Raw genomic sequence first — 25,037 nt, 5'->3', positions numbered from 1 at the left:
CCTGCAATTGATAATAATTGAATTTAAAAACAATTGAAAATTAAAAATAATTAAATTTAGAAATTTGGACAAAAATTAATAAAATTTTTATTTATTTAATATAAACAAGCAAAACAATAAACATTTGAAAAAAATATTTGTTTTAAATTTGAAAAAATAATAAAAAATTTCCGGTTTAATTTATAATTCTGTTATTTATGTTGAAAATAAAATTTGTTTATTATTCTCTCACAACGAAATTAAGAGAATGATCTAACTTTTTGATTAAAGTCAGAAAAATAAAAATTTCTATTCTAAAAAATTAGATAATTTAAAGAAATTATTATATTTTATTTTTTGAACAAAAAATATATTAATTCTCCTAAAATTTGAATAACTGCAACTATAATTTATTAATAGAAGTTAACATTAATCAATTAATTGTAATTTATTTAATTTCAGGAAACAACGGATAGTTTATTTTAAAAAATAATAATTAATAAAATGTTCCCTAATTTCTTGTAATCTAAAAATACTCAATTTTTGGTAAAATATTTTTATTCTTTGTAGAATTGAATTCACAGTACAAATATCATTTTCTCGATTAATAAATAAGAATAATTTTTTAAATTTTCATAAAATATTTTTTATTATTAACCTTTTTTTTTCTTTGTTGAAATTTTGACAAAAAAAATTAAGTAATAAAAAAATAATAGTACCAGTACCTAATATTTACCATAAAAATTTTATTTTTTTTGTTCCTTTCGAAGGGAAAAAATTTTAATTACAATTTTTTCATTATAAAAGTTAAAAAAAAAACTTATATTCTTTATCAAAATTACATATTAAGAGAGGTAATAAAATATTTATTATTTCATTATACAGCTTTAGTGCTTCTAAAATTACTGCTAACAGTATCTTAACAAATATATATCTTACAAACAAGTTATAAAAAGCAGTTTGTTAGAATTCAAGTATCACAAAATTATTTGATCTAATTCCACCAACCTTAAAAACTATTTTAATAGTAAATACTTATTTATTAAAAAAAAAATAGAAAAAAAACATTAAAATAATTATTTTTATGTAAATTTAATTTAATTATATATTTTTAAAAAAAATTCCAGAAGCGAATTTAGATTAATTACTTAATTACAGATTGGTTATTTTAATTTTTGAAGATACATAATAATAATAATAATAATAATAATAATACCTAATAATGAAGAAATTTCGCCGATGATTTATAATAATTCTACTAATGATAATTATAACTATTTGAAATTCAGTATTATTTTAACAAAACTGATTTAACATAATTAACAAATTCAAAAAGAAAAAAAAATATTAATAAAACACTTCAATCGTGATCATATAATTCAAAAGTCAACATATCATCTAAATATTAAGAGAATAAAATTGTTACGTGAAATAAATGATTAAAAATAATTCTATATCATCAATAATTTTGAAACACATTTCTTTAAATTATCTTGTAATTATAATATTAATTATATTATAATAAATTATAGAGAAATATAATAAATTGTAATATTTAATAATTTTTAAATATTACAAATTAATAATATAAGTCCACATAATAGTTGTGCAAAAAAAGAAAAAAAATCTATCGTCTAATAAATTTTATCTTTAATTTCTTTCACTGCTAGCAGGAATTTTTGCAATATTTATTCGCAAAATAAATATTCTGTAATGATTTTTCAATAATAACAAATATTTTATAAAAAAAAGAAGCGTTGTCTTCTTCTATAATTAATTTTTTTTTTTTTTGGACAAAATTTTACAAATATTTGAACAATGACAATTAAAAGTAAAATATACTATTAAAAATAAAAGACAAAATTTAATACTAAATTGTTTTTTTGCACTATTATTTTTGAACGAATTCTTCTATTTACGGTATTTTTTTTAAATTTTACTTTTTCTTGTTAGATAATAATTTTTAAAAAAATGTGTTTCAAAATACTTTTTTATTATTAATTGAAATTTTCGTTTAAAATTATATTATTTTAAATTAAGATTAATTTTTTCATTTTTACTTTTAGAGATTTAAATGTCAGAAACGATTTAAAATCATTCTTTTTTTTTTTATTACTATTATTCAAAGACATAATGAAAAATTATAAGTTCTTTTTCTTTTAAGTAAAAATAAAAAAAAGAAAAAGATTAAAAAAAGATTACCTTGAAATCATTTAAATTGATGATATCTTTAATTTACCAAAAAAAAGTCTTAGTTTTATACTCTCTTACTGAGTTGTAATCAGACTTGATTATTTTTTTTTCTCCATTAAAAGTGATGAATTTTAGTGCCCTTCTTCATCGGAACCAAAAAGCGAGCCATCATTTGACATATTTCTAATGAGACGACTTGAACGACGAGTTGATCGTACCTAAACGAGAAATATATTTATATAATATAATATTTAAACATTTTTTAAATAAAATTTTTTAGCACTTTAAAAATAACAGAATAAAAAAAATTATGACAGAATTTCCATTTTTAAATCCTTGAACTTGGAATCGTAAATTTATATAAAATATTTAGTATTTTAAAACAAAAATTGTAATTAAAAATCTCAAAAAATTCAAATTATTTATAAAAATCTTAACTCGTACTCTTCCAAAATTCAATTATTTCTAAAATTTGTATCTAAAATTCTTTGCTAAATTAATTAATTTCAATTAATTTTATCCAATTATTTAAAAATTCAATTAAATAAAAGATTTTTTTAAATTAAAAATTCTGTAAAATTAAATTACTGTTTGAAACTTTGTTAATAATTTTCAACTATTCTAATTTACTAAAATTTCAATTCAAAATACTTTTAAATTCAATTATTGTCTGAATTTCGGTTAAATTAGAATTATTTAAAAAAATAAAAAAACAGTTGGGTAAAGAGAAATTTTGTAAAATAAAAATTCTGTGAAGTGAATTTTCTGTTATATAAAAATTCTGTAATATAGAAAATCGTTTTAATGAAAATTCTGCAAAATAATAATTCGAACAAATAAAATTCAGCTCAATGGTAATTATCCTATCTAATGAAATTCGATGAAATAAAAATTCTAATATTTTTGATTTTTAGAACTTATTCATGCGTTACTATTAATAAAATGACAATAATAAATAATTATTATCAATTTATTATTAATATAAATAGAAATATTAAAAGAATAATAGTATATTATTCATAATTAATTTAATTGTAGTTGTTATTCTCTTACAATTTTACTCTAACTACAAAATAAAATAAAAATTCATTGTAATCAATTTTGAAAGGAATTTAAAGAAACAATTGTAAGTTAAGAATATCTTTTGTTTGCTATATTAAATAGACTGCAATTTAAATGTCATTTGCCTATAATAATGACAATAGAAAGCAATTAATTAATAGAACATATATGTATATATAAAAGCTGCTTATTTCTCAATAACTTCAGTTAAAAAAATTTCGAGAAAAAAAAAAGTGAACAAAAAAATGGCTTACATTATTGTGACATTTTTAATAACTAGTAGTTTGTTAGCTGCTTGCCAATTATATTACAAGTATAAATTAGATCAGTTAAAGGCAGTAACTGATTTAAAATTAAAAATTGAGAATACATAATTGTTTTTAAAAACGAAATTTAATTTAGTTTAATAATCAAAAATTTAAAATTTATTTTCTACCAGGGGTTAAAGTTTTTTGGAGTTAAATTTCTTTGGACATAAATTACAGTGAAGTTTTGTTATTAAAAATATAGAAGTAAATTCAAAGTGAAATTAGAGTAATTATTATAAAATCATTACAACGCAAGTGGGAATTGAAGATTTTTTGAAGAAGGAAGAATTTAAAGATTTGTTTAAAGAAATCGTGGGCAATATGAAAATATGGCAATGCAGAAAGAGAAGGTAAAAAAGGTTTTAAAAATAATAACTACAGAGTTTGCGTAAATATTAAAACACGTGATCAATTGTAGGGTAGTTGAGGAAAAAAAAGGGAGCAAAGTGACAAGAGAATGGTGACAAATTTGGAGAACAAAAAAAAGCATCGAGGATTTTTGGAGAATTAGAATTATTATAGAAGAACTTAAATCAAATGGGTGAGAGGCGTATTTGAATATTGTCGGATTTTAATTACAAAAATGTAAAACACAATAAATGTAATATCAATGAAATAAATCTTATCTATACATCAAAAATAATAATTTCAAATGATTATTAATTGAAATTTTTGTTTATTTCTGTTGATGAAGAATTTATTAGAAATTACCAACAAAAATTGAATTTTACAACTTTTTAATTGAAAAAAGCTTTCACATTATTGCCACGGATAAAGAAAATCATGAAATTCAGAGAAAACTTAGAAGAAAATTGTTTAGGAAAATCAGGAAAAAGTTATAGATTTTCATTAAAAACACTTGAAAAATATCAAAGGATTAAAATTTGTTAAACAAAATTGAAACTTTTGGCAAAAATAAAGAAATTTAATAAAATTTTCCATAATTTAAACAAAAAAAAATATTTTATCAAAGTCAGAGAAAGACAAAATTTTTTCTGAAAATCAGAGAAAAAAATAAATTAAATATTTGTGGCAACTCTGTTTCAGATAATTGAATTATCGAAAAATATTATAAAAATTATTCAAAAAATAATTAAAGTTTGGAAGTTGGAATTTGAAAATAAATAGTTGAAATTTTCAAAAATAATTGAATTTTAAAAAATTTTCTTAAATTTCAGATAATAATTAAATTTTACAAAATCGAAAATAATTTATCAAATAATTGTAAATTACAGACAAAAATAAAATTTCAAAAGAATTTAATTTGAAAAATGCCATCAGATAATTTAAAATAATTAAATTTCAGAATGTTTTAGATAAAAAATTTTAAAGATAATTAAATTAGGTTTTAAATTGAAATTTTTGAAAATAATTAAATTTCAAGTGATTTTGAATGAAAATTTTTTGGTAATTTTATTTGCTAATTGTTTGTTTTAATTTTTAAACAATTATTGAATTTCATAAAATTTTAAATAGAAAACTAGTTTAAGATAATTGAATTTTGTAAAGAAATTCATTAAAATTATTAAAAATAATTTAGAGAAGAATTTTATTTAAAAAATTTGTTAAATAATTGAAATAAAAAAAGATTTGAAGAAGATTTGCATTGCATATTCAAAAAGACGCATTTTATTTAAAAATTTTGTAAAAAATGTAAAAAAAAAAGAGGTACGCATGAATATGTTCTAAAAATTATTTAGTTAGAATTTTCATTTTATGAAATTTCAATTTTGTCATAATTATTTTTGAGCCGAATTTTTATTTGTTCGAATTAGTATTTAGGAGAATTTTCATCCAAACAATTTTCTATATTACAGAATTTTTATATAACCGAAAATTTACTTCACAGAATTTTTATTTGTTCCAATTTTTATTTGTCAGAATTTTTATTTGCTCGAATTTTCATTTAACATAATAGGCATTTTAAAGAATTTTTATTGGGTAAAATTTCATTGCATAGAATTTTATTCTTTCAGATGAATTTTCATTTGTTCGAATTATTATTTGATATAATTTCCATATAACCGATTTTTCATACTATAGAATTTTTACTTAACCGAAAAATCATTTAACAGAATTTCTAATTGATAAGAATTTTCATTTGTCCGAAATTGCAAATGTCCGAAACAATCGATTTCGGCGTGATTTTTAAAATCAACCAATCACATTTTTATGGAATATAGAAAACTTTTTTTTCTAAACATTTATACCAATTTTTCAAATCTCAATTAACATTTTAAAATAGAGAATTTGTTTAATTAATTAAAAAAAAAAACCACATACCTTTTTTTCATTGAAAAGATGACTTTCATTCATATTAATAACAATTGAAGTGCGATTAAGTTTCTTCGGTATTGTTCCTGTATTTTTCTTTTTATTTATTGCACGATCTGTTGAAAAGTCATCATCATCCATTCTATCTTCCTTAGTAAAAATAGAACCATCATCAGACAATTCATGATCTTGAATAATTAAACTGTTTTTAAATTCCTCACGTTTCTTTTTATGTGATTTTTTAATTGATTCACTTTGTTGACTTTTAAGATATTTTTTTGTTTTCAATAAATTCGGTGGCGTTGTTGTAATTAATGGCTTAGATTTTTTTTTCACAACAATTTCCTTATCATTATTAATTTCATAACTTGTTGATGGTTTTGAACCATCATATTCTTCATAGGTTTGTAAAAATTTCGTTGCCATTTGTGATATATTTTTAAAACTTGTTTCACTGGTACTATTATTATTATTATTATTATTATTATTACTATTATTTATATTTATACTGTGAAGACTTGATTCTGGTGTTAAAAAATTTGATACATTCAATAAATCGGTACTAATTTCCTTTAATGGTGTTTCTATTTGAAAATTTTCAATTGTTTCATTTTTAAATGAATAACGATTACCTTTTTTTTCTTTTTTATGTGATTTCTTGACAGAATTAATATTTCCCATTAATTCCAATGCTGATTTATTATTTTTTGGTGTTACTTTTTTCTCTGATTTTTCATTTCTTTTTGGTGTTAATTTTTGTTGATTTATTTTTCTTTTTTTCATTTTTTCTTTTTTATTTTTCGATGATTCATTTTTCTCCGGTGTAATAATAATAAATTGATCATCAATTATTTCACTTTGATCGATAATTGGCGTTTCACAACGATTCAATGGAAGATTTAATTGACTATTTAATTCATTGTCAGTGAATTTTCGATTGGGTGCAGATTTTTTTTTCTTAATTGGTGTGAAAATTTGAAATTCCTCATTCGATGATTTATAATCAATAGAATTTGAATCATTCATTGAAAGTGGATGAAATTCATCTTCAAGATTTGAGGAATTGGATAATTTTCTTTTTTGTGGCGATGGTGATGATTTTAATAATAATAATTGATTATCAAAATTGTCGTATGAATTATTTTTCAATAAATCAACATCATCATCATCATCATCATCATCATCATTATCATCATCGACAATTGAATTTGTCGATGTGGAAAAAGTGGATGAAATTTTTTCACGATCATAACTAAATATTTTTTGTCGTCTCGCAAAATTTGATAAAATTTTACTTCTCTTGTCTTTTTTATGTGATTTTTTCACTGAACTAAACATTGGAAGAAGAAGACGACTTGAATTTATATTTTCCGGTGTTGTCGATCGTTGTTCTGTATTTGATGTTGATGCTTCAATTTTTGATTCACTATTCTCATGATTTTTTGCGAGAATTCTTTTTTTATTTTCGTCTTTCAATTTTTTGTGTGATTTTTTTATTGAACTTCCAATAACACGTTCTAGTAAATCAATACGATTTATCGGTGTTGAAGGTCGTGTTTCATTTTTGGGTGAAATTGAAATTTCATCATTTTTTTTAGAAATTTCTTGTGAATTTGAATCATTGTCGTAGTTTAATTTTGTTGGTGTGAGAATTGTATTTTTGGAAATTTTCAAATTTTCTTGTTTTTTGTCAATGAAATTTTGTTTATTATTATCATCATCATCATTGCAGAAATTATCAATTTCTGAATAAGAAAAAATTGATCCGTCTAATGATTCATCCTCTTGACGATTGAAAGGTGATTTTTGACTTTTATCTTTTTTGTGAGATCGTTTTATTGAATTGACGTCAAATATTGAAGTTTTTGTTGTTTCTTCAATTGGCGGCGTTAATGGTCGTTGTTCGTTTGAAATGTCTAATTTTTCAGCGAGCTGCTCATCAGCCTCGGCTAGACGAGGAAATCGTTCCTGAAAAATAAAATAATTTAAAAATTTAGAAAAATGTCGCTTTATTTTTTTTTGTTTTAATTTTTAAATTATTGACTTTCATAAAATTTTTAATTGAAATATTTTATTGATAGAATTTAGAGAAAAATTAATAAGAAAAAAAAAAAAAAAATACATTACCTTTTTGTGACTTTTCTTAATCGCACTCATACTTTGAGGAATCAATTGAATTCTATTTTTTGGCGTTCTTGGTCCCGATGATGCAACATCATCAAAATCATTATATAAATTTCGCGGTGTACTGACAAAAATTTCCTTAATAAACGGTGATTTTTTATGTGTTTTCTTTAATGTTTGCTTATTGGGCGTCGATATTTTAATAATATTGTCAATTTTTTCCCTCAATTCAGAGCGTAATAATGGTGATTTATCAATAAAGTCAAATGGATGATTATTTGTTTTTCTCTGTGGTGTATGATGATTATGATATTTTAATGATTTTTTAACACTTCTACGTCGTTCTGATGGTGTTTGATTTTGATTTTCATCAATAGAATCAATTGATGTACCTAAAATACTACTGATATTTGATTCGGCTGGACTCGCTTCAAAATTCAATGATTTACCAATTTTTGGTGACGATGTACTCAAATTTAAATGTACAATATTACATGGACTACGATTATTATAATATGACAATCGTTTTGGACTTGGACTAAAGTTAAAATTTAATGTTTTATTAACTTTTTTCTTGCCAATAGTACTAATTGGACTACCATCAATACCACCACCACCACCACTACCAAAGCTACCAAAATTTAAGGCCTTCATAATTTTTGCCGATCGCGATAATTGTTTTTCATCGTCACAACAAATACTATCTAAACTTGTATTTGGTGATGATTTAAATTTTAAATCACTTTTCATTAATCCAGCGTCAAAATTTAATGAACGATTTATTCGACATCGTGCGAGATTTTTATTTTTTCTTGGCACCGATTTACTAAGCATTCTCGGTGAACCATAACGACTTTTTGAATAGAATTTCATATCTTCCTGTGGACTCCATTTCATGAAATAACGATTTCCACTTATTTCATTAGTGTTGTAATCGTAATTGTCATTACTACAGACACTCCCCTGAATTCTCTCATCGAGACTTTGATTATTGTACATTATTATTGTCCTTTTGATTTTTATCTTATCAATGACTTTTATTTATTTTTTTTTTTGTTTATTATGTACAAAATAAAATTTATACACTAATGACTGATAATTGTTTTTTCTACCATAATTCACGGGTATCTGTAAAATTTAAAAAAAGAGAACAATTATTTACAATTTCTGTATTTTTCATTAAAAAGTGGGACAAATTTCAGCAGCCAAAAGTTCTGAACGTTTTTAATAAACAAAAATACTTTTTTTCAATTTATAAATTATTAAAAATTATAATATGTCAATGTAAAATAAAACAGTAAATTAAACAAATATAATTAATAACTTCTTTTTAGATATTTAAAACAATATTTTGTAATAAAATTCGTACTTGAAAGAAGTTGACGAAAAAAATTTTCTTAATTTGAACGTTCAAAATTTTTGGCACATCAAATTTCTTCAAATTATCATTTTAAAAAAATCGGTCATAAAAACGAAGCTGAAGTACGCAAACGTTTATGATAAACGATTTTTAAAGAAATATTTTTTTAAAATGAAAAATTCTATAATCTTTTCGTTTAAAAAATATATCTTATAGTTTTCATTAATTAACAAATTATAAAAAAAAATATTTTTTAGGCAAAAAATTACAGAATTTTTCATTTTAAAAAATTATTTCTTTAAAAATCGTTTATCATAAACGTTAATAAAATCTAAAGAAAAAATGGTCGTTAAAGAGAATTCGACTAAAAATATGTGCATTTTATAATAAAATATTTCTTTCTTTACAGCCCTCGGATCGACTTTAAGGCACAAAAAAAGTTGTTTTAATCGATTTATATTCCAAAAAAAGTCGATTTTTTTTTTATTCAAACAAAATTTAATTAGTTAATAAATGTTTATAATTGAAATTATTAAATTTCAAAAAATTTTAGATGGAAAATTTTAGAAATAATTAAATTTTAGTTGATTTTGAATTGAAAAATTTGAAATAATTGAATTTCAATTGAAATTTTGTAATATAATTGAATTTTAGTTAATTTTTAAGTAAAATTTTGGAAAAATAATTGAATTTTAATTGGTTTTAAATTGAAATTTTGGAAAATAATTAAATTTAATTTGATTTTGAATTGAAAATTTTGATTAGCGAAAAGTTTTGAACGTTCAAATGAACGAAATATTTCTTTCAATTTATAAATTATTAAAAATTATGATAGCAATGTAAAATATAACAGTAAATTAAACTATTATTAAATTAATAATTTTTTTAAATATTTAAAACTATATTTTGTAATAAAATTCGTACGTAAAGAAGTTGCAAAAAAAATTTCGTTCATCTGAACGTTCAAAACTTTCGCTCCTAAATTTTGATAATAATTAATTTTTAATTGAAATTTTGGATAATAATTGAATTTTAGTTGATTTTGAATTAAAATTTTGAAAAATAATTGTATTTTAGTTGAAATTTTGGATTAAAAATTTTGATAATAATTTTTAATTGAAATTTTAGATAATAATTGAATTTTAGTTGATTTTGAATTCAAAATTTTGAAAATAATTGAATTTTAGTTGAAATTTGGGAAAATAATTGAATTTAGTTGATTTTGAAAATAATTGAGTTTCAATTGAAGTTTTTGAAAATAATTGAATTTTAGTTGATTTTTAATGGAAAATTTAAAAATAATTGAATTTCAAAAGATTATGTTAAATTTCAGACAATAATTATAATAAGAGAAATTTTTTATTGATTTCCGTTGATGAATTTTTTTTTTTAAATTCTTATAAAAAAAATTGAATTCCAAAAGTTTTTAATTGAAAATTACTTTCAGTTAATTGAATTTTCGAAAAATATTATAAAAATCTTAAAAAATAATTGAAATTTCAAATGATTTTGAATTAAAATTTTTTGCTAATTTTATTCTTTAATTTTTTAAAAAATTATAAACAATTATTAAATTTCATAAAAATTTTAATTAAAATATAATTTAAGATAATTGAATTTGTAAAGAATTTCATTAAAATTATTAAAAATAATTAATTTAGTGATGAATTTTAGTTAAAATTTTTTTGAAAAATTGAAATAAAGAAGATTTGCATTTTATACTAAAAAAAACCTATTTTGTTTAAACATTTTTTATCCCTGTAATAATTTTTAATAAATTTATGGACCAAAAACAAAAAATCCCGTTCACTTAAACGTCGGGAACTTCAGGCGCATATTAAAAAGAAATAAAAATAATTAATTTTTTTATAATTAAAAAGAAATTAAATTAATTAAAAATCAATTAAAATCAATTAAATAAAGTGAAAGAAATTAGTAAATTGGAAAATTTGTTCATAATACAAAAAAAAAAATAATAATAAAACGAAAATTAAAAGTGGTAAAAATAAATAATTCAAGGGCAATCAAATTATATCCGAGAATAATTTAATTTTCCAATATATGTTTATTTTCATTTTAAATTAAAACAAAAATTAAAAATCTTAAACAAATGACTAATTTTAACCTAAAAATAATATTTTGAAATTTAACAAATTTAACCAAAAATCGATATATATATTGTGAATTTTGTGAATAAAATAAAAATTATTTTTGCAAATTGTAACATAAACAGATATTAAAATTTAATTAACTGTTAAAATTTTGAAATGAAAAAAAAAAAAATTTCATGCGCAACAGGCACGAGGGCGAGGATTGAAATTTAAAAGGGACGCACAACAGTCCCTTTGTGAGTTTTTAAACATATGATGAAAACTATATTTACTTACCACTATTTTATCTGTTAGCCTGCAACAGCAATCAGTTTCTGATGAAAAATATAAAGTCCAACAATATCAAAAACAATTAAATTCACTATATTTACACGATATAATGCAATTAATACACAATTATAAATGTGACGAATTATTTTTCTCTAATACACAAAAAAAAAGCTCTTTAACGACTCTTCTTTCAATTTCTATTCAACTAATTTCACTTTAAAAAGACACGTTTCGTCTTGTCAGACTTTAGTTCCAAAGCGTGTGTACAGGTGGCGTATAAATCCAACGTCAAAGGGCGGGAAAATTTAAAACAAATTTAAACTAGTTTTCATAAATAAATAGTAATTAACATTGTTGATTAATAACTATAATTTTTTTTTGTTGTTTAGTAAATATTTTTTTTTTATTTAATTTTTTAGTAGTCTACGCAGACAATACGTAATTTGTAAATATTTAATAATTATAAATAACTCATGAAAAATAATAATGAAATTTCAAAAAATTGGGAATAAATATATTTATTATTTTTTAAATGTATATCAATAATCTAATTTATACATAAATTTGACTGAAAAGCTTCATGTCCAATTAAAGTGAAAAATATCAATAATATAAATATTATTGTATTTTTTTTTCTCTCTCTCAATTAAAACACGTGATTAAGAAATAAAATAATTATATCTATAGAATAATATAAAGTGTGCGTTTTAAATTCCCACAATAAAAATAAATAATTACATAATAATAATAATAATAAGAAAACTGAATTCATTAATATCACGTGATTTTTACCAATTGAATTTAAAAATATAGACATAGAAGAATCTCTGCTTTTTATAACGAAGCATATATGCAATTTCGTTGTTTAAAATTAAACTATAAATATTATCAATAAAAAAAAAATAACTATTTCTTCAAACAATGCAATGGATAACAAAAAAAAAAAAATATTACTTAAGAATACGAGTGACTTATTTTTTCATCCAATTTGAACAACAAATTTTTCGTGTACACATATAATTTACAATAAATTGGGATAACAATAATATTTAATTAGAATGCAGCGATGGACTTATCATCAAAATTCATAATAAAAAAATAGATTATATCAATTTTAATTAACAAATATATGTGCCTTAAATATTAATAAACACGATTAAATTTGCAAAATAGATCAATTTTTTTTACAACAAAAAGTCATTATAGTAATTTTGTATTACAAAACGTATTTTTGAACTAAAAAGTAATTTTTGTATTACAAAACGTATTTTTGAACTAAAAAGTAATTTTGTAGTAAAAAAGTAATTTTGTACTTAAAAAAGTAATTTTATAGTAACAAAATTATTTTTATAATAAAAAGTAATTTTGTAAGAAAAAAATATTATTGAATAAAACATTTTGAAGTAATTTTGAAGTAAAATAGTAATTTTGTACTTAAAAAAGTAATTTTATAGTAACAAAAAGTATTTTTGTATAAAAAAGTAATTTTGTATAATTAATTTTGTAGTAACAAAAAAATATTATTGAATAAAAAATGTAATTTTGTAGTAAAATAGTAATTTTGTACTTAAAAAAGGTAATTTTATAGTAACAAAAAGTATTTTTGTATAAAAAAGTAATTTTGTAGTAAAAAAAGATATCAAATAAAAAATATAATTTGGTAGTAAAAAAGTAATTTTGTACTTAAAAAAAAGTAATTTTACAGTATCAAAAAGTATTTTTGTGGTAAAAAAAAATATATTATTGAATTAAAAATGTAACAAAAAGTATTTTCTAATAAAAAAATGAATTTGTGGCAACAAAAAAATATTCTTGGATAAAAAATATAATTTTATAATAACAAAAAGTATTTTTGAACTATAAATACTCATTTTGTATAACAAAAAGTGTTTTTGTAGTAAAAGTTTGAATAAAAAATTAAATTTTGTAGTAAAAAACTAATTTTTTTTACTAAGAAAAGGTATTTTTCTTCTAAAAAGTAATTTTGTAATAGCAAATAGTATTTTTCCACTAAAAAATTATTTTTTTTTACCAAAAAAAAAACTAGTATTGAATGTAAAATATAATTTTTTTGTAACAAAAAGTACTTTTGTACTAAAAATTTTTGTAATATTGAAAATATTTTTGAAATGAAAAAGTAATTTTGTACCAAAAATTGTTTAAAAGTATTATTGAATAAAAAAAAATGTAATTTTGTAGTTAAAAAATTAATTTTGTGACAGAAAGTATTTTTATATGATGAAAAAGTAATTTTTGTAGAAAAAATAATTTTATAGTAAAAAAAGTAATTTTGTCATGCACTATAAATAGTTTTTTAAAATAAAAATAAATAAATTATTTTTTATAAAACGTTTGTAATACAAAAAAAAATTTGAATATGAAAAAAAAGAGAATTATCATTAAAAAATTTAATTACAATTCGTCCATCACTGGTGATACAGAAACAATTTAATTAAATTAATAATAATTAATCTAACTTTCTCAATTCATCGATAAACAATTTCCGATGAATTGAAATAATTTATTCATTTTCTTTATCTACATTTAATTAAATTCCCATAGCATTTACAAACTCGCTTTTCAATTTATTATTTTATGCTTTGTCTTTCCAATATTGATTTTATTTAAAAAAAAAAAAAAAAAAATTCAATGTTGCATGTAAAACTTAATTATATAATTAATAGCACTGTACAAATGTGTACGAGAATATAATATATTTATATATATATAAATAAAATTAAATCGCTACTTGTCAAACCTGTCCTTAACATTTGCCATCAGTTATTATTAATATTATTAATAATAATAATAATCATTGAATAAAATATTCTCTGAATTTTAAAAAATTTCTCCACATTTTTTTTTTCTTCAACTAGAGAGAAATTTCTTTCTATGACAATATCTATATATATCTATATATTTATTTAATCGTTGCAAAAACTTTCATTAACTTTATACTGACTGGAGTTTTATACACTTTTTGTTTTCCTTTAAAGGATCACATTGAAATTATTATAGCAAAAATTCATTTACAGAAACGATAAATTATTTTCTAATGATGATTTTCTAAATTACATTACAACAATAATTTGTATTAAATTTCTCATTTGTTTGTAATATGTATAAAAAATTATACAATTACAAAATAAGTGTTGCTAAAAAATTCTAAAATTTACACAGCTGTGTGATATTGTACAAATTGAAGAAAAAACAATTGTAAAAAGACAATAAAAATAATAATAATAATAATCTTTTCATGTTTTTTTTTTTAAAAACACTATCCGTTACTCATATTTTTTTCGAATTTTTATTTCATTATCAAAGTTATTATTTTATCATTCGTTTCCTTATATTTTTTTTTCCATATGAAAAAAGTAATCTGTTTGATGATTCTAACTGTTGGCAAAGCGAGTGATGGTCTATGTTGATAAAATAAATAAATAAATAAATATTTTTATTTATTTATTTATTTATTGGTACAGGTGCTGCAAAAAATAACCTTCAAACATGTGAATAAACAGATTGACTAATAATGGAATATTGGTCTCATCCTTTTGTTTTCATTATCGATTTATTTAAATGTTAAAACATTTAAATATGACAGTGAAAAAAAAAACTTTTATCAATCAAAAACAAAAATTTTCCCATTTATTTAAAAATAAAAAATAAAAATTGAATTAAAAAAAAAAAAAAACAACAAAAAAATTGTTAAAAGAAAAAGAAATATATTTAAAAAATTTAATTTACAGAAAATGTCTTTAATTTTTCAATAAACTACTTCATTTTTATATTTTAGTTGAAAAATTGCTATTTTCTTAAATATATTTAATCATTCTTAAGGAGGGTAGAGGGGGACCAAATAAATATAATTCATCGTAAACAAAAATATGTTTCACGATCAATTTTACAGATTATGTAAAAAAAAAAAAAAAACAAAAAATAGAAAACGTAAAGAAAAAAAAAAAATAAATAAAACTTACTAAAAAGAAACATAAATTTTTTTTTATAATGAAACTTTTTTTTCAATTATTGAAATTTCAGTCACGTATCTTTCTTTAAAAGAAAAAAAAATTATATACTTCATCGCTGAAGTAGAGAATTTTTCAAGTTTTATATTTCCATTTTTTTTTTTTTGTTCTTTTTCTGAAAAATTTGAGACTTTACATTAAAAAGGGATACGTAATGTTGGAATTATTGTATAAAGAGTTGCAAAGCCTTTGTATGGGGGGAGAGGAAAGGGGGGCAATGTGAAAAAAAGGATGAATATGTTACAACTACATGTTTGGGGGAGGGTTGAAAGGAGATGTTGATTTATGAGTGAGCTAATTGTTTTCAAATTTCATTAGAAGAATCGTTCCTTACGTTGCTGTCCGTTGACGACGTAGAGGGTGACCTGCTGGTATTGGATTCATTAGCGGCTCTGAAATAATATATTTTTTGCAAGTGTTTAATATTTTTTTAAAAAAGGATTATTTTTTTTTTTGATTTTAACAATTTACAAGTGTTTATTTTTTTTTGTCTTTGATTATTTAGGATCTAAAATAAATTTTTTTTTTATTCCCAAAAAAAAAAATTGATTTTTTTTTATTTTAACTACATTTAACTAGTTAATAAATAGTTTACTTAAAATAGTTCTATGCAATGAAATTCTAGCCAATAAAAATTCTTTAAAATGCCTATTATGTTAAATGAAAATTCTCACAAATAAAAATTGTATGAAGTGAATTTTCGGTTATATAAAAATTCTATAATGTAGAAAATCGTTTTAATGAAAATTCTGCAAAATACTAATTCGAATAAATAAAAATTCGGCTCTAAAATAATTATGACAAATGAAGACAATTTAAAAAAAATGTTGTAAAAATTTTTCTTAAATATTTGTAAAATATACTGAAAAAACAGATGTGATTATAAAATAAAAAACCAAAACATGAATACATTTAAAAAAAAAAAAATTACCTGAACAAAGCTGCTAAACTTGGTCCAACTGTATCTTGATTAGCTTCAGCAGTATTTTGTTCTCCCAAACTTTGTCTACAGATTGGACATGTTCCATGCTGAAAAAAAATTCATTTCATTTGCAATAAAAATTTCAAATTTGTTTAAAAAAATAAATTTAATAAATAAATCGAATTTAAATTAAAATTAATCCACATATCATCGTTTTCATCATTTATCTTGTTTTATAGCTCTTATTGGTTTTACTAATTGTGACTTTAAATTTTAAATTTAATTTAATTAAAAAATTTTTATAATATAAATTTAAAAAAAATATATTTATAACAATTTTTAAAATTTATAAAAGAAATAATTTTCTATTAATTTTCATTATTTATCATTAAAGAGACTTTTTTATGCCCGTCTGTATCTTGTAAATAAAATTCATACTTTGATTTTATGAAAATGCTGTTCAATTATAATTAAAAAATAAAAAAAAAAAAAAAAAACAATGCATAAAATATTTTTGCAAATATTAATTGTTAATATTTACCAATTCCAACCAGGGAACAATGCATGGTTCATGATAAACGTGTTGACAAGGTAGTTGCCTCACTGGTTCAGAAAGCTTAAAATCTTCCCAGCAAACGGAACACTGTAATTTGCTATCTAAAATGAAGAAAAATATTTTTTTTTTTGTTAGAAAAAATATTTTAATTTTTGAAATAAATACCTAGTTTATTAATATTTAATTTATTATAAATAGATATTAATATTCAATTAAAAAATATTTATCTTAAAATATTAACATTAACAAATATTTATATAATAAATATAATAATAAATTGATATTTAATAAATAAATGCCTATATTATTTAATTTAAATAAGATAAATTAAATAAAAACAAGTAAAGAAAAGAGAAAATTAACTTGAAAAACTTACCAACTTGACTTTGAGATACTTCTGTCGTTGGGATTTCATCGATTTGTTTTTTAGATAATGGTGGTGGTCCAGTGCAATCCATTTGATTCAATAATTGTGTTACAATTGCATCTAAACCTTCACGACCCCATACATAATCACCCGGATTGCCTATCAGCAGTCTAAGATTGAATCTATATTATTTTAAAAATAAATGTTTTAAACTGAACGAGAAATTTTTAAATTAAAAATTTATCATTGTACACGAAATCAAAATTTTTAGTATTCATATATAAAAAAAAAAAAAAAAAACCGTAATAAATATACCCAAACATGTCATTACATAGATTAAAACCTGGTTATTCAAGAAAAAGGTTGATCGGTTTCAAAATTTCAATTTTACAAATCATTTTTTTGTTTTTTTCAAAAAATATATAATTCAATTTTTTTTTTCAATAAATTCCAGAATTTTAAATCAAACATAAGTTATGTTTATAATAATCTTGCAAATTAAAAACAATGTTTTTAAAATATTCATCATTTTCTTTCCAAATTCCTTTTTTTAGAAAAATTTTTAAATAGAAATTTTCGGAATTCCAAATAAAGGAGAAATTGAGGCGAAAAATGGATTTAAGATATGAAAATTTTTAAAATGAAAAGAAAATGGAAAATTTTAGAATAATCGAAATTCATTTTAGAAAAGAAGAAATTGGAAGTAAAATTTGATAATTTTAGGAATTCTTTTTGCTTTTGCAATTTTCATTACTTATCATTTCGTTTTCATTTCTTAAAATAAAAAATTTTCTCTACTTTTTAATTTTTTTCACACTCCTTCAATTTTTGAATTTAAAATTTTTTGAAAAAGCGTAGCAACCCTGAGTCCTTAAAAAAAACAAACAAACAAACTTTCATGTTGAAAAAAAAGAGATACATACATGGGAGGAATTGCTGCACCTTGTTGAGACGGTGCACCAAATCCAACGCCAGATAAGTTAAAGATGAAATCGTGAAGTAAATTATCAATTGTCATTGGTGTATCTTGATGTCGACCTCGATTACTGTTAAACGAAAAGAAAAGAAAAAAATTTTCAAAAATTAGAATTTTATTTATTCTGATCAACAGGCCTCGGGAACGACTTTAGAGCGCAAAAAAGTAGTTTTAGTCGATTTACATTCCAAAAAAGTCGAATAAGTCGATTTTTTTTTTTTTATTAAATTTAATTAGTTAATAAATATTTTACTTTAAATAACTAATGATATTAGATATTAAATTCATTTTATTAATTCCTAATTTATTATTTTTAAATATTATCAAGAAAATTTATTTCGAATATTTCAGAATCGAAATAAGACAAATTATCAAAATTTTAAAGGAGAACAAATTTCTCAAAAAAAATCTTAAAGTTTCAGTTTAAAATTTTTTTGAAGTCTGATTTAAGCAATTTATTCGTATTTAACATTTTTACATACTTTTTTTAGTTTTAGTGGTAAAAAAAAATTTCTGACAACAATTCAATTTTGAAATTTTGAAATTTTTTTAAATAATTGAATTTTTGAAGAATATATTAATAAAAATTATTAAAAATAATTAAATTTTGGAGGAGTTTACAGTTGAAATTTTCAGAAATAATTGAATTTCAAACAATAATTAAATTTTACAGAATTGAAAATAATTGATTAAATATACCTATAATTTTAGATAATATTTTTTTAAAGTAAATGAACTTGAGTTGATTTTTGATTAAAATTAAAATTGATAAAAATTAACAAAAAAAAAAAAATTCCAAATGTTCAATTTTTAAAATTATTTGAAGTTTGATTTGAGCAATTTGTTTAAATTTCAAGGCAATACTTAATCAAGTTTTACAGATTTTTAAATAAAATTTTTTTTTTTTTAAATAATAATAATTTTGGAAGTTGAGTTAAAGTTGAATTGAATTTATCAAAAATTTTAGATAACATTTTTTAAAAGTAATTGAATTTTCAAAGATTTAAAATTTAGATTTTTGAAATTAATTGAAACTCGAGTGATTTTTAATTTAAAATTTTTGATGATTTCTGTTACTAAAAGATTTATTAGAAATTGTAGACAAAAATATAATAATTTGAAAACTATTTAAGTGAAAAATGGTTGCAGATAGTTGAATTTTCGAAGAATATTATAAAAATCATTAAAAATAATTGAAATTTTTGTAAATAATTAAATTTCAAGTGATTTTGAATTAATAATTTTTGGTAATTTTATTTGCTAATTTTTTTTTTGAAATTATAAACAATTATTAAATTTCATAAAAATTTTAATTGAAATATAGTTTAAGATAATTGAATTTTTGAAGAATTTCATTAAAATTATTAAAAATAATTAATTTAGTGAAGAATTTTAGTTAAAAATTGTTTAAATAATTGAAATAAAGAAGATCTGCATTGTATACTAAAAAAAAAAACATATTTTTGTTTAAAAATTTCATAATAAATGTAAAAAAAAAAGTCTAAAAAGTCGCATTCTATTAAAATAAGTCGAAAAAAGTCGTATATAATCCAAGGCCTGGATCAGTGAAAAATATTTTTCGTTTTTTTTTCTTTTTTTAAACGCCGCTCTAAATTTACATGAAAATAATAAAAAATAATGATTACCGAGATAGATTACTACGATGATACCTGCTACCGTGAACTCCAGAAGAACGTAATTCGCCAGACAATCGTGTTTGATAGGGTCTCCGCCTAATGGCCCTACTTCCTGTACTGATTGGCCCCTGATTGGTAATAAGTGAAAGACCCGCTGATTGCAATTCATCTTGATCTTGATCGTCAAGAAATCCCGGAAGCTATTTAAAAATTCATATCTTTTCATTGACAAATCTCAATATTTCAGGTCACGAAGTGTTTTCGACATTCAAAAAATTACTACGTACTTTACGTAGAAAAAAAAAAAAATTAATAATTTTTGGAAACTTATTTTTGAGTAAGACTTTTTTTTCAATTTTTATGAATTCAAATTTTGAGAATTTTTCTGATTCAAAAATTTTCTTTTCTTTTAATTATTATTTTATTCAACAAATTTTCTATAAATTGTTTCTTTTAGACAACTTTTTTTTTAAAATAACTTTATAAATTATTATTACTTTTTTATTCAGAGTGTCTACTAATTTCGTTCAACAAAATTCCCGGTCATTTCCCGGTTATTTCCTAATTTTTCAAGGTTTATTTTTTCTTGTATGAATAAATCTACAAATATCTACGAAAATTAACAATATTTTATGAAAATAATTGTTTTTTAATTTTATATATTTCTTTTATTGTATTATATTATTATATTATTCTTTTATTGTAGTCAATTCAGAAGTTTTTTAAAATCGCAATTTGGAGTAAGCTAACGAATTTAAATAAAACTTGGTAGTTTAATACCAGGAGGCTAAAAAAATAGCCATTTAAAAAAAAAAATTTTTTCTCAAAGAAAATTGTTAATTTATTAGAATGAAATTTTCTCCATCGGATTATGTAAATTTTAAGGTACAAACAATTCCAAGTTTTCCCTGACCATGGCAATCCTGTTTTTGAATCTGATTTGTGGAAATTTATTGCATGTTATTCAGAATTTCAGTAAATTTTTTTTTTTTGATTGAAAGATTTTAATTTATAAATTTCGTAGCCTGAAATGTGGAAAAATTAGGTTTTGCAGAATCTTTTTTTTCCGATGTGAAATATGAAAAAATTGCAAAAAAAAAAAATTCTTTCTACAAATTATTTAAATAAAATTTTTTAATTACAGTCATTCCTCTTATATCGACATCAATATCGGCATCCTCACTACCGAGGTCCATACTTGAACTGTTGTTGTTCCCTCCATTTTCTAATTCCTCGATAAATCCACCAGTGCACATAGGACACGTATAATTCTGTTGATAAAAAAAATGGGTTTTTTTTTATTGACACAAATTAAATGAATATACATTAAAATTAATGTAACTATGTAAATGTAGGTCACTTGTACATATAACTCGAGGAAGATGTAGTTAAAAGAAAATAAAAATTATTAAAAATACAGTATTAAAATAAATGAAACTGAAGTTACCAACGTTGATTCAACGAAAAAATAAAATTTAAGGATTCTAATTTCCATCAATAAAATTTGATTATTTTCAACCCTCTGAAACTTAAAATAAAAAAAAAAATATTTATCATTGTTTTGTTCAGGATTTTCCGTAAATTTCGAAATTTCAAGTAATTTTGATATTTCCTCGACTAGGAAGCAATTTTTCTCGTTTTATAATTATTTGTTTCAATGCTAAAAGCATTTTAAAAAACAGAAAAATTGCTTCTGAAGCGGGGAAAACAATATTTATCATTGTTTTGTCACGGATTTTTCAAAAATCCCGAAATTTCAAGAAAATTATTATTTCCCCGCCTCGGAAGCAATTTTTCTTGTTTGATAATTATTTATTTCAATGCTAGAAGCCTTTTAAAAAACAGAAAAATTGCTTCCAAGTCGGGGAAAGCAGTGATTTTGAATTTTTTGTCACGGATTTTCCAAAAATTTCAACTAAATTGCTATTTCCTCGCCTCGGAAGCTATTTTTCTTGTTTGATAATTATTTATTTCAATGCTAGAAGCCTTTAAAAGAAAAAAAAAAATTTTGCTTCCAAGTCGGGGAAATAGAAATTTTTTTGAAATTTCGGGATTTTAGGAAAATCTGTGAGAAAAAAGTCAAAATCACTGTTTTCCCCGACTTGGAAGCAATTTTTCTGTTTTTAAAAATGCTTCTAGCATTGAAATAAATAATTACCAAAACGAAGCTGAAGTACGTAACGTTTATGATAAACGATTTTTAAAGAAATAATTTTTTCAAATGAAAAATTCTATAATTTTTTGCCTAAAAAATTTTTTTTTATAATTGTTGATTAATGAAAACTACAAAAAATATTTTTTAGGCAAAAAATTATAAAATTTTTCATTTTAAAAAATTATTTCTTTAAAAATCGTTTATCATAAACGTTGCGTACTTCAGCTTCGTTTACCAAACGCAAAGAATTGCTTCCGAGGCGAGGAAATAGCAATTTACTTGAAATTTTGAGATTTTCGGAAAATCCGTGACAAAAAAAAATCAAAATCACTGCTTTCCCCGACTTGGAAGGAATTTTCTTGTTTTTTAATATGCTTCTAGCATTGAAACAAATAAGTATCAAACAAGAAAAATTGCTTCCGAGGCTGGGAAATAATAATTTACTTGAAATTTTTGAGATTTTCGGAAAATCCGTGACAAAAAAAAATCAAAATCACTGCTTTCCCTGACTTGGAAGCAATTTTTCTGTTTTTTAAAAGGCTTCTAGCATTTAAAATAAATAATAATTATCAAACGAGAAAATTTGCTTCCGAGTCGAGGAAATAACAAAATTACTTGAAATTTCGAAATTTTCGGAAAATCCGTGACAAAACAATGATAAATATTGTTTTTTTTTTCATTTCATGTTTCAGAGGGTTGAAAATAATCAAATTTTATTGATGGCAATTAGAATCCTCAAAATTTTATTTTTTCCTTGAATCAACGTTGGTTAACTTCAGTTTCTTAAAAATATTCGCAGAGAAAATATTGAATTTAAAATTTAAATGAAAATAGATTGTAATATTGAAAACTTACGCAATATTAATTCAATATTACACGATAATATTACCTGAATATTATACAGAACAATTTTTTCTTAAAGAGTTCAAATTTTTTTCCTAGCAAAATTTTGCAAAATTTTAATATTAAACCATTTTCTGAATTTTGCAATTGAATTTATTAATAAATTTAATTTTCAAGGAAATAATATTTTCAATTAATCATTTAATCATTATATATCGTCATCTTAATTATTTAAAGGAAATGTTAAGAAAATTTTATTGATACTTTGTTGTTTATTTTTTATCCTGCAAACATTTAATTTATAAATATATTGATATTTATAAATTTTTTTTTTTAAATTATTTTTACATAAAAATTCAATTTGAATTTTCCATTAAATAGTAAAATAAAAAAAAAATATAATCACTTAAACTGATGGAAATATTCTTATTAATAAAACAAAAGTTTGACTATTCTAGAAGATTTCATAATTCCAAATAAAAGTTTCTTATCAAATGTATAAAAATACTTGTTCTATATATATATATAAGGAAATAATGCACACATAAATACAATGACCTGTGTGTCATAATGAATTCTAAAATACTATCAAAAACTAGGTGAAAAAAGTAATGAATTTTCAATTGTAGAATAAAATGATAAATTTCTTTCTTTGTAAATAATATAATAGTTTATTGTTAAAAGTAATAAAAGCCGAAAAAAAATCGTTAATGTTATGACACTTTATATATATATATATATATATTGATGGTGGGAAATACGGAAATACGTTTTGGTGAATGAGCTGCCATCATTGATTTTCAATATGACGATAAAAATGGTAAATGTCTTCAAAACAAAGGTTAATGATTTTGTATTTTTTTTTTTTTTCTAATAATATAACATTTCACTGAAAATGGTCATCATATACCATCATCAATTGAAGCTGGAGAATTCTCTAACGAGAGGGGGAAAAAAATGGTTGTAGTGTCTGAATCATACGTGGGTTTCAAATGTCAATTTATAAAATATAGACGAATGAACAGCGCAATTAATTGGAAATTGATAACAATTAGGTTAGAGAGAATAAAATTTATTAATTACTCACGGGTAGTAAATTATCCACTTCGGAATTACACTCATGACAAAAAAATCGTGTTAGCAGAGGATTCTCAACAACGGCTTCAGCCATGTTTTACGGTGTCCTGTATCCTTCTCTCTTTTCCTGGTGGTGTCACTCTTTTCACGCGCACTCCACACGACGATCACATTCACGGTCGATCATAAACTAGGCGATTTCTGTATAGAAAGTCCTAAAGTAGTGTAGTGTAATTTATTTCATTGTTATGAAATTTTGACAGTAGATGGCATTGCGGTTGAATGTCAGAAATTGGCGGTAAAATTCAAAATTATATTTTATGACAATTGCTAGTCTACCTAGATATATATATATATAGCAAATAAAATATCGTTTTGTTTGAAACTTATTGTTTTGGAAGTTTCATAGAATTTTTAAATACGATTTTAATATCGGATTATCAAAATTCAAAATGGCTGATCCAATATGGTGACTAATTTTTATAAAAAGGCATTCAATTAGTCTTAGACTAATTACTAGGGGGTTTTCGGGTTCGCAGATTACGAATTTGACATTGGTTTTTCTAAATTCAAAATGGCTGATACAATATGGTAGAAAAAGTCATTGAATTGGACCTGAACTAATTACTCGGGGGGATTTTTGAGGTTGCAGATTACGAATTTGGCATCGGATTTCCAAAAATTCAAAATGGCGGATCAAATAGGACAGACGTTCTTAAAAAAAATTACCGGAAATCTTCTACTCGGGGGTTTTCGGGGTCGCAGAATACGAATTTGGCATCGAATTTTCAAAAT

General features: G+C 21.5%; 2 protein-coding genes across 5 annotated transcripts; both read right to left on the bottom strand.

The window, feature by feature from the left end:
- Positions 1 to 1,917: 1,917 nt before the first annotated feature.
- LOC127281678 (probable WRKY transcription factor protein 1) lies at positions 1,918 to 11,874 on the bottom strand. The gene is made up of 4 exons (XM_051305525.1): positions 11,688 to 11,874; positions 7,944 to 9,068; positions 5,826 to 7,784; positions 1,918 to 2,390 (listed from the first exon to the last, which is right to left on the bottom strand). Exons 2-4 carry the CDS (start codon positions 8,937 to 8,939, stop codon positions 2,304 to 2,306), a joined length of 3,042 nt encoding a protein of 1,013 aa, XP_051161482.1. The 5' UTR covers positions 8,940 to 9,068; positions 11,688 to 11,874; the 3' UTR covers positions 1,918 to 2,303.
- Positions 11,875 to 15,386: 3,512 nt separating this feature from the next.
- Positions 15,387 to 24,430, bottom strand: LOC127281677 (E3 ubiquitin-protein ligase Iruka). 4 transcript variants are annotated; one of them, XM_051305524.1, is made up of 8 exons: positions 24,253 to 24,430; positions 21,310 to 21,438; positions 20,201 to 20,367; positions 18,478 to 18,600; positions 17,564 to 17,724; positions 17,173 to 17,288; positions 16,641 to 16,738; positions 15,387 to 16,101 (listed from the first exon to the last, which is right to left on the bottom strand). In XM_051305524.1, exons 1-8 carry the CDS (start codon positions 24,334 to 24,336, stop codon positions 16,014 to 16,016), a joined length of 966 nt encoding a protein of 321 aa, XP_051161481.1. In that variant the 5' UTR covers positions 24,337 to 24,430; the 3' UTR covers positions 15,387 to 16,013. The 4 variants fall into 4 exon arrangements, with proteins under 4 accessions (XP_051161481.1, XP_051161479.1, XP_051161480.1 ...); XM_051305522.1 differs by having other exon boundaries at positions 20,177 to 20,367; positions 24,253 to 24,429; XM_051305523.1 differs by having other exon boundaries at positions 17,564 to 17,736; positions 24,253 to 24,429.
- Between the last annotated feature and the right edge of the window lie 607 nt (positions 24,431 to 25,037).

This window comes from Leptopilina boulardi, unplaced genomic scaffold (genome assembly GCF_019393585.1).
Source record: "Leptopilina boulardi isolate dan_hultmark-lab unplaced genomic scaffold, ZJU_Lbou_2.1 LbouV2_273, whole genome shotgun sequence".
NCBI classification, from domain to species: Eukaryota; Metazoa; Arthropoda; class Insecta; order Hymenoptera; family Figitidae; genus Leptopilina; species Leptopilina boulardi.
This window is presented reverse-complemented; position numbering and strand designations above follow the sequence as displayed.

Bases quoted from the DNA above. Each gene is read 5' to 3' on its own strand.
- LOC127281677 (XM_051305521.1), bottom strand. From the start codon at position 24,336: ATGGCTGAAGCCGTTGTTGAGAATCCTCTGCTAACACGATTTTTTTGT. The intron at 17,737-18,477 runs GTATGTATCTCT...AAAATAATATAG, and splicing joins GGTGCAGCAATTCCTCCCAT to ATTCAATCTTAGACTGCTGA. The intron at 17,289-17,563 runs GTAAGTTTTTCA...TCTTCATTTTAG, and splicing joins AGTATCTCAAAGTCAAGTTG to ATAGCAAATTACAGTGTTCC.
- LOC127281678 (XM_051305525.1), bottom strand. From the start codon at position 8,939: ATGTACAATAATCAAAGTCTCGATGAGAGAATTCAGGGGAGTGTCTGT. The intron at 7,785-7,943 runs GTAATGTATTTT...TTTATTTTTCAG, and splicing joins TTAAGAAAAGTCACAAAAAG to GAACGATTTCCTCGTCTAGC. The intron at 2,391-5,825 runs GTATGTGGTTTT...TTTCTCGTTTAG, and splicing joins ATCTTTTCAATGAAAAAAAG to GTACGATCAACTCGTCGTTC.